Here is a 9,710-nt window from a genome sequence, read left to right on the forward strand (position 1 = left end):
ATTGCCACGGGTCAAATAATGATATATGCGCAATAACTAGGATTTCTTCGTTCAAAAGATTTAGTCTAACCAGAGTCTATTTGGTTGATTATTTTTTCCATCTCTGATCGTGATGGTATTTCCATGTGTGTTCTTCTGCATATATCCTCAAGCTCTATTTGTTTCTTGAAGAAAAACTCTTTCATCTTGCTTGCTTTCAACTGATCCAGTCTCTTCACTTCAGTCTCAGCCTTCAAATAATTTCTCATCAATTTAAATCATTATGGCATAAAATTATAAAGACGTGTCAGAAGGCATACCTGCTGCACCAAGTCCAGAGTAAGGCTTCCAGGAGTGGATATATCTGTTGATGGCATAGATGATAGATTGGCAACTTGTAGATATTCTTGACGGTCTTTATAGGGTGTATCCATGAGATTCCACAAATCAGACAATGCTTTACCAAGTTGTTGCAGCTGCATTAATAGTTCAACTAAACAGAGTTATTATGCTAGGTGTTTGAGTGACCATGTGTATAGTCTTACTCTTTACTGTACATTCCATGTATGATATTTATTGTGAAATGGACCAGATCTTACTTGATGAAATTGTACAGGATATAAAAAATTAATTACCTTGTCAAATCGTGTTTGTTTTTCTGTTTGAAGTGATTTCACTGTGCTATCAAGCTTTTCCAGGATACCGTCACTGATGTTCTTTGACAATCCTGATAATTCATTCAAGCTTGGATGCACCTTTGTTATGATCAATGAAGAATCCATTCCTAAAGTGGCTGACAAGTTTTTTATTGTGCTAATGTAGTTTTCCATCCTCTGAAGTCTGTCACTCTTTGATACGGATATGAACATGCAAGAGAACAATTAAAGTGATTGGTTTCTTAATCTATTTAGCCCTAATAACATACTCTAGTCACATGCAGTACCTTTTCACTGTGAAGTCTCAGAAGCTCATTTTGGAACTCCTCGAGTTTCTTAAGTGATAGATCATTTTCATTGACACAAACTGGTGATGTTGAATCATTATACTCTGTCTGACCTGCAATTTCTGCAGAAATTTTATGAATCTGCCCTTGTACTACTCGAAATTGCTTCACCCGATCTTCTTTCCTTAACTGCATCTCTCTTAGTGCTGGTGTTATAGAATTTAGCTGCTCTTTAAGCGTTCCTGCCATTTTCTCTGGCTGTCAAGGATGAAAATGGTACTTGGATCAAAACAGAACACTGCATATTTAAAAGCTTTTCACCTGCTAAAATCCATAATAATTGTTTGCTGTAAAGTAAATTTATTAGAATGTCAAGCTTCCTTCCCCAGTAATTCAACATGAATAGATGTTTTAAATCAGTTTACATAATTGCATAGAACATCATCAATTTGTTTTTACATTGTGCTTCTACCTCTTGACCATCATGTAGAAAGCATTGAGAGTATTTTTCATGCTTCAAATTTGATTTCTCTTTAAGCCTGTGAATATTTACAAGAGCGAGCTATAACATTTTGGTAACAGTTTTTCAATATTGGTATACAACAGTGTTGGCTCTTCCAGGATACATTACTTAATGAGATGATTATACAAAGATTTTGGTTTAACTATTATACTAGTATGTAGTAGTACATATCTTACCCTTCCTGGCAGTGATCTTTCTCCAAGTGAGAGGAGGAGATGAGTAAACTCAGCCTCGGACTCTGCAAGCTGCTGATGTAGCCGAGCTCGTGAAATGTTAGCTGTGTCAACTTTTCTTCTATAAATCTCGACACATTCCTGTTCAAGTTCAAGCAGAACCTTTTCCCGCTCAAATTTGTCTTCTCCGACTTCATCCCATATAATCTGCAAGTCATATTACAACAATCTCGTAAGCAAGCTGATTCGTCACATTGTTATAAGTTAAAATTTTGTATAGACATGCCTGTAATTCTTGTAGTAAGTAGCCACACGATGTCTCTAACAATGCTAAACTTCCCATCCCACCATTTGATTTCTGTAAGGATCCCATCAGGAGAATCCTTTGTGATGAGATGGAAGACGGGAGGAGAAAAGCTCAAGCCCCGATTAGAGAGCTACCAGTCGTTTCTTAGAGACGACTAGTATTGTCTTGCACTGCAAGAGCAGTTTTAAAAACTAGTGAGATGGAGGGACCATAGTGAGGTGGGACTTTGGTTTTGGGAGTGAATATTTGCTTAAAAGATAAGTTTTCACTGGTGGGATGACAGTGAAACTTTAGGTTCAAGGATTCTTTGTTGCTTTTGATCTTCAACCTACTTTACTTTCCAGATTAACTCTACTGTGTTTTGTGTCAACAGATGAGATAATGCTTTGATTCTCTCATCACAGTCCAGCTTCTAATGATGTGTGATTTCACCACTTTATTTTCTTCAAGCAGGCAAAACTCTCAAGAGAAATAAAAGGGCAAAACAAATGGTAATGCACCATAGAGTTGTGCTATGAGTGAGAATCTTGTTATTGGATTATGATTATCATATGGGATTACTAGATCATGGTCTCGTGCTCTTAACCTTTATTCTATAATCATGTTTAATTATTGCAATTAGTTCACTTATCTTGGAAATTTTCCCATCTTAAGTCAGCTAATTAGTAAAGCTCTATGTGTATTGGTTATGCACTGCGATTTCTCACCGATAAATTACTCAATTCTATGAATAATAGACCAGTAAAATCGGTCTCTGTAATTCCTTTTTTACTAATTTAATTTACTGCAATTTGTGTATCTAAAGAAAAAAAGAAAAAATATTTGTGGTTGATGATCTGGTATTCTCCCTATTTCTCTGGACATAATGATGACAATAAGATTAGTGATGGCTTGTCCAAAAATGGACATTTTACCTTGACCATTTAAAAATAAAATCAGAAACAAAACCAGCACATCGCTAATGTTGAATGTTTAATTTTAGAAGACCATTAGATATTATTCTAGAATGCTCGGTAGCATTTCCTTATCACTACGCTTTTGTTAGGTGGCGCAGGTAAGCGAGAGCGATGCTAAATCGTGTTTTTTTTCAAACCGAACATGATTTAGTAGTAACTCACATGTGTATTATGCAATTTAGTAAGGGAATATAAAGTTGGATTTCTTTTTCTAGAGAATCCAAATTATTATTATTTTTTATTTCTTACCTTTGAACTTTAATTAATAACCCTAATTTTATATTAATACTATAAAAATACATACAATTCCATTAACCTCGTAAAAGTTTAAAGATGACAACATATTTGTTTTAACAATCATATCTTGTTAAAAATGTCAACTTTTTTTCATATACGATCCATAGTCGATTGTTGGAATTGATCAACACAACTGAAATCCCATTCTACAACAGCTTCATATTTAAATTTTTAATCTTACATCATTTAGAGGCCTAAATTCCAAATATATACTTGCATCCAATTGTTTCTTGGGCTTTTAAGACTGTTTGCTCTTTAAAATTTGATAACGTTTAGAATTGATGATAAAGACAGGACTAAGAGGAAAATTGGAAAAACATACTAACCTTGGTCTCAAAAGTCTTGTGTTTCAGATTATATAGGGCTTTAATAAAGTAGGATAACTATAAACGTTGGCAATTAAATCATCAATTGCAGTCTCGTGTAACAATATCAGACATCCGGTGGATTTATCTACGCAAGATTTCGTGACCGTTTACATATAAATTATTAAAAGTGAATTGTAGTATTAATTATACTACTTTTTTGCCAAAAAAATTAATGTTGGAATCTCCCAAAAAAAAAGAATACTTCTGTTAACGCCCCATATTTGTCAAAATAAAAGCTAAAATGCTTGTTGGATCCAACAAAAAGTATGTCACACTTTTTTATAGAGAAATATTATTATGTTACATGTGAGTACCGTGTTCATTAATGGAGTACTACTCTCTCAAGTTCGTTAAATTTTTATCACATTTTTCTTTTTCAGTTTATCCTACAAATTTATCATATTTTATTTTTTATTACTATTTTTTTTAGTGAATCTTATATTCCACTAACTCATTTCAACTAACATTTTATTATAAAACTAATACATAAAAGTATGACTCACTTTCCACTAATTTTTTCCACTCATTTTTCATTACGTTTCTTAAAACCCGTGCTCAATCAAAGTGTGATAGAATTTAAGTAACGGAGGGAATGTATTTTATATGTGCAGTTTGATTCCTATATCTATAAATTTGTTATTAACGTAATGCAGAGAGTTTGGCAAAAAGGAATTAATTTTGCATTGTTGACCAATCCATGGACAAGTTTGAATATGTCACACTTATTTTTCCAACTTAGCATTTTTGTTGATTTACAAACTCATATATGCACCAAACTAAATAAAAGGCTGGAGTATTAGATAATTTTATATGTTGTTTTTCTATTTTAAAATTTGAGAAAGAAGGATAAAAAGAAATTGCATTGACAAAAGTTGGAAATAAATGAAAGGTGAATAAAAATAGAGAATGCATATATCAGATGAGACGCCTGCACAATGTAAGGCCATCTCCGATGGAAAGTTGAGCCAAGTCAATGCGGGAATCGGCAGCGAGAAAAGAGTTGAGAGTCAGGATGTGGCCTTTGCAGCCCCTCAAGAAGTCATCCATCTCGTCTTCCTCCGCTGCCACCACAGTACCCGACCACAGCGTGTTGTCGTACGCTATAATTCCTCCCACCTTAACCAGCTTCAGCAGTTGTTCATGGTACTTGATGTAGTTCTCTTTGTCCGCATCAACAAATGCAAAATCAAACTCCCCTTCCTCACCCTATATATATATTCATTCATTTCCCATGTATCAAATAGGAGTAAAGTAATATCCCAATTCCCAACTTAGTCTTTATAATATATATACTACTTTATCCCAAAAAATATAGTCTTGGTTGTGCGACACATATTTTAATGTAAAATTAATAAAGTACTTTATAATTGAAATGTTGTTGGTGGAAAATGAGATCTACCTCATCAAAAAGAAAAACTCCTAATTTTAATGGAGTACCTTGGAGAGGAGGTCCTTCATGACAGCCATAGCATCAGACTGGATGAACTGAATTTTGTGAGTCATGTTTGCCTTTTCAATAAAAGGCAAACCAGTTTCGTAGGCTTCTCTATCCGGGTCGATGGCTATTATCTTGGCGTCATCTGGAAGAGCGAGAGCAGTGGACAGAAGTGAATAACCCGTGAAAACTCCCACTTCTAATGTCTTCTTTGCATTCATTATTTTCAACAGCATAGAGAGAAACTGGCCCTCATCCGCAGGCACATTCATCAGACTCCTATCATAACACCAGCACCAATTTTCTCATTTTAATACTCAAATTATTATCATGCATAATATATTAATGTTTATGATCATTCGTTTCGTACCAAAATTGATATTTATCGACGGTCGCTTTCCTGATCTCTTTCAGTTGTTCGTGCTCTCTTGGATAGGCACTTGTTTCCAGAATATACTGCATTACATGTAACAAATTAAAGTAACTTTCTTAACTATATATACATCAAACACAGATTTAAAATGCATAAAAAGAATAACCTTTGCGAGGGCCTCGCTCTGAAGAATGGAGCCGTAGTACTTGTCCTTCATTTTCAAACTCTGAAAATAGATGACTGTTAATTGATGGTATGGTTTGAATGATGATATATGTTTGTTTGAAAGATTAATCCAATTTATAAAGCTCCAAGCAACGCGTTTAACCAGCTCTATATGGCATTAATCGCATACCACACAACAACTAGGTTCATTATTATTCGATAGTTTACTTTTTATACATATATTAATTTAGTTGTTGAGAGTAGGTGCATTTCTTGATTAATGAAGTAGTTAGGTGTAGGCAAAGGTCAACTCAATTTTAGTGCAAGTTCATTAATTTGCCAATAAGAGGTTTTTCTCCTAAGGCAGTTGTAGTAGTGCCATATCACCATTGATTAGAATCTGAGGAGGCATATTTCCTACAAATCAATAGGAACAAAATTTTAATGCAAGTACTTGGCATTGAATAATACTGCTTCCTCAGTCACACAAAAATATGCACTCTTTCATTTTTAGTCCGTCCCATAAGAATATGCACTTTCCAATTTTAGAAACTTTTTTCACTCTAATAAAGTGAGACTCATTTTCCACTAACAATATTTTAATTACTTTTTCTTTCTACCTCTCTTTTATTTTACTATTTACTTTAAAACTCGTGCCAAACCAAAAATGCATATTATTTGGGACGGAGGGAGTACATCGTTACTATCTAACACGATGTCTTCTTAGTAACTTGATCACAAACTAAGACATACGCACATATTAATTACGAAAACGGTTAGGATGTTAATTAGGATAATTAAATGTTTGATTAGATATCACTTAATTAGATGTTGATATGTATGGATTGCCAGTGGCGCTAGTTAGTTGTGAGTGTACATGAGAACTACTCATTATTACAAGCACAAATCCATTTTCAATCTGCAGCATAATAACTATGCTAAATTCAACTGGGATCATTCTTTCTTTGATTATTGGAATTTTGATGTGGGTATTATTCATTCCACACTGAATTATTAAAATTAGAAATATCCATATAACCTTTTTTTTGTCGCCGGAGATATTCGAGATGGTCTCATTCCCATAGCAACAAATATAATATGAGCATATATACTCCTCCGTACCATTAGAAATAAAAAATAATTATAAATAGTTAAAGTGGATAAAAGTAAAGTAAGAGAAAAAATAATATAGAGAAGAGTCTTATCTATAATATTCTCTCTCTTACTTTACTTTTTCTTCACTTTAACTATTTATAATTACTTTTTCAAAACAAGTGTGCAAAATGAAATGTCTCTATTACTATGGAACGGAGGGAGTATTGTTTTGTGAGTAGTAAGAAAATAATAAAGTAAAAGAGATAAAAACAAAGTAGAAATAATATTGTTTTTATTTTAGAAAACGTTTTATTTTTAATGGTACAATTCGAAAAGGAAAACGTTTTATTTTTAATATGACGGAGAGATTACTATATATTCAATTAACACGAACTTCTTCATTTCACTATTTTAAAAATAATACTAGTATGTACAAACGAAAAATACATGTTTTTCTAAACATAAATGACTGTAAAACAAGGCTTATATATAGTTTAATACTGCTAGTGCTCTTCTTTATTTAAAATTAAAGGTGAATGACTTGGATAAGAATCTTCTAATTTAAAAATGCTTATGCAATTAGTGATAGGTCATTACTCATTAAGCAAATCAGGAGTTTGGTGAGTGCAATTAAAATAGGACAGAAATTAGAAGTTTGGTAAAAGTCATTACGCATAAAAATGACAAATCATGATTAGGAGTTTGGTAAAGGGCATTAAGAATCAATAAACTAAATATGAGAGCCCATAGAAATCAAATACCGTGTAGGAGTGGTGGTGACTGGTGATAATACGAGTATTATTTTAAAAAAAATTAATTTCAATGCAATCATAACTAGTTTAAATTGTCGAATAAAAGTTTAATCATGCAATATTTAATAAAATTAATCAAATCAAGTTTAGTTCTTAAAAACATATTACTATAAAATATGTATGGGTCATGACTACAATGTCAATTTCAAAATCATTTCTTATCTTGGATGACTAATGACATTAGGTGTGGTATACCACTAAACTAAATTACAAAGATATACATATTGTTATATTAGTTAAATCGCTATTTAGATAATTATTTATTTCTAGACATACACAACGGACATTGTGTGGAAGTTTGATGTTCATTCCAGCCCACACATACGAGTATGCCGTGTTAAAAATCTCTTAAATCGTGACCCATATAATTAATCATGTCTCATCTATTTAAGTTGGATAATCCATCGGTCCACCCCTTTTAAAGGGATGTATGACCTATTTTTAATATATAAGTTAATATATATAGGGTCCTGTTAGGTTGAGATTTTTGGGCCTAATTGAGAATTGAGATGCAATCTCAGCCACCCATTCACAATCTTAGCGCGATGTCAACAACCTCTGGTTTATGTCAACAGGGGGGTATTTTTGTCATTTCAGCTCTAAAATGTTTCAGCTGTATTCAAAACACGCCGGCAAAACTCTCGAACATTTCTCTGAGTTCTCTCCCAAATTTCTTCTACAATTCTGCATCTTCTCTTCCCTTCGTCGCAATTCATCTCCTAATCTTAGACTTCGTTCAGTTTTCTACATCAATTAATTTCCAAAAATGAGGATCGAAGAAGTAGTTGAAGTTGAAGCACCGATTGTAGCCAGAAAAAGGCATTCCAAATCGGCGGTCGTTGAAGTGAATTCTTCAGGTTAAGAAATTGATTCAAATTTTAAGTATATTGCTTCGATTTTAGTGTATTAAAACAGATCTGGATTTGTTTTCTTCTGAATTCGATTTCTGCTGATTTTTTATTGTTGATTAGCGATGGTAGAATCGAAAGAGAGGAAAATCAACAAGGCTGCTGGAAAAAACGAAAGAGAACATGCATCTGCTTCCAGTTAAGGATTTGTTTAAATTTTTAAGATTATTGACATTTCATACAATAGCTATTGACATAGTTATGATAATAGACTTGTGTTTTCTATAAACAACATATACTTGTCATTGAGATGATATTGTATACTGTTGACATAGTGTATGCTTGTTTGGATTGTTGTTGACATTATAAACTTTAACAATTAATATAAAAGTAATAAGATAATTATGTTTGCTTTAAACATGATATACTTGTTATTGACATAGTGTATACTTATTAGAATCGTTGTTGACATAGTCAAATTGACATAATAGTAACCAGATAATTATGTTTGCTATATATGAGATATACTTGTTATTGACATTGATTTATTATGTACTTTATCTATTGACATAATTTTAAGAATATACATGCACTTGCTGTCGATAGGGTATACTTGTTATTGACATAGATTTATTATGTACTTTATCTATTGACATAATCGTAAAAACATGCATGCACTTGTTGTCAACATGGTATACTTCTTATTGACATGATATCGTGTATAATTGATATTGATTTATTCTGCTTGATTTTAAAAATTTTAAGATTATTGACATTTTATATACTAGCTATTGACATAGCTATAATAATATATTGTTGACAGTAGTAGTGTATGTTTGTTTGAATATGTGTTGACATAATTATATTGACATAGTGTATGCTTGTTTGAATGGCTGTAGAAAACATACAAATGTTTCTAGGTCATGTTGTTGCTCATGGACCTTTTAGGGAGGAACGGCTCCCCTGTTTTGGTGTTGGTCTTGGATGGCTCTTGTAAGTTTATCTAGCAGTCATTGTCTACTTAATTATTTCAAAATTGCTTTTCTTAAGAGATAATGTATGCGGTGCAGCTGATAGTTTCATGATAGTTGAATGATTTACCATCTTGTTCAGTGAAATAGGAACTTCTCTGATTTTGCTGCTTTTTTGCTAGGTTTATTACCAGTTTCTTTCTGGGTGCAATCCCTTGGTATATAGGAGCTTTTCTACTGCTATGTGTCTGTATGGATGACAGGGAGAAGCCTGGACTCATTGCATGTGGCATAGCTGTAAGTCTTTTCAATCTCTACTAGAATCTCAAGTGTCAATTCATGGATGTTCCCAACAATTAGGGTCTTAGGGATGATGTGTAATCATATTTTGGTGTTTTATGCCTGATAAATATCTGAGGTTTCTCTTGTCAATCAATACCCCCTCCCACCAGTCATCATATGTGT

At 32.8% G+C, this 9,710-nt stretch overlaps 2 protein-coding genes and 1 long non-coding RNA gene across 3 annotated transcripts; 1 reads left to right on the forward strand and 2 right to left on the reverse strand.

Moving 5' to 3' along the window:
• Window positions 1–31: 31 nt before the first annotated feature.
• On the reverse strand, window positions 32–2,032 carry LOC125200481 (65-kDa microtubule-associated protein 8). The gene is made up of 6 exons (XM_048098119.1): window positions 1,905–2,032; window positions 1,622–1,825; window positions 923–1,180; window positions 615–827; window positions 300–455; window positions 32–230 (listed from the first exon to the last, which is right to left on the reverse strand). The coding sequence occupies exons 1-6, from the start codon at window positions 1,989–1,991 to the stop codon at window positions 66–68; spliced, it is 1,083 nt and encodes a 360-aa protein (XP_047954076.1). The 5' UTR covers window positions 1,992–2,032; the 3' UTR covers window positions 32–65.
• On the forward strand, window positions 1,758–2,543 carry LOC125200482. Its single transcript, XR_007172733.1, has 2 exons — window positions 1,758–1,850; window positions 1,984–2,543. It is a non-coding gene; the product is annotated as an uncharacterized LOC125200482 (long non-coding RNA).
• Window positions 2,544–4,387: 1,844 nt separating this feature from the next.
• On the reverse strand, window positions 4,388–5,675 carry LOC125200483 (flavonoid 3',5'-methyltransferase-like). Its single transcript, XM_048098120.1, has 4 exons — window positions 5,521–5,675; window positions 5,352–5,437; window positions 4,984–5,260; window positions 4,388–4,752 (listed from the first exon to the last, which is right to left on the reverse strand). The coding sequence occupies exons 1-4, from the start codon at window positions 5,569–5,571 to the stop codon at window positions 4,462–4,464; spliced, it is 705 nt and encodes a 234-aa protein (XP_047954077.1). The 5' UTR covers window positions 5,572–5,675; the 3' UTR covers window positions 4,388–4,461.
• Between the last annotated feature and the right edge of the window lie 4,035 nt (window positions 5,676–9,710).

The sequence above is a fragment of the Salvia hispanica genome, unplaced genomic scaffold (genome assembly GCF_023119035.1).
Source record: "Salvia hispanica cultivar TCC Black 2014 unplaced genomic scaffold, UniMelb_Shisp_WGS_1.0 HiC_scaffold_996, whole genome shotgun sequence".
Lineage (NCBI taxonomy): Eukaryota > Viridiplantae > Streptophyta > Magnoliopsida > Lamiales > Lamiaceae > Salvia > Salvia hispanica.

Coding starts and splice junctions, on each gene's coding strand:
- LOC125200481 (XM_048098119.1), bottom strand. CDS start 1,991: ATGGGATCCTTACAGAAATCAAATGGTGGGATGGGAAGTTTAGCATTG. Junction 456..614: donor AACAAACACGATTTGACAAG/GTAATTAATTTT, acceptor CTATTAATGCAG/CTGCAACAACTTGGTAAAGC. Junction 231..299: donor CTCTGGACTTGGTGCAGCAG/GTATGCCTTCTG, acceptor AATTATTTGAAG/GCTGAGACTGAAGTGAAGAG.
- LOC125200483 (XM_048098120.1), bottom strand. CDS start 5,571: ATGAAGGACAAGTACTACGGCTCCATTCTTCAGAGCGAGGCCCTCGCA. Junction 5,438..5,520: donor AGAGCGAGGCCCTCGCAAAG/GTTATTCTTTTT, acceptor CATGTAATGCAG/TATATTCTGGAAACAAGTGC. Junction 5,261..5,351: donor GTCGATAAATATCAATTTTG/GTACGAAACGAA, acceptor GTGTTATGATAG/GAGTCTGATGAATGTGCCTG.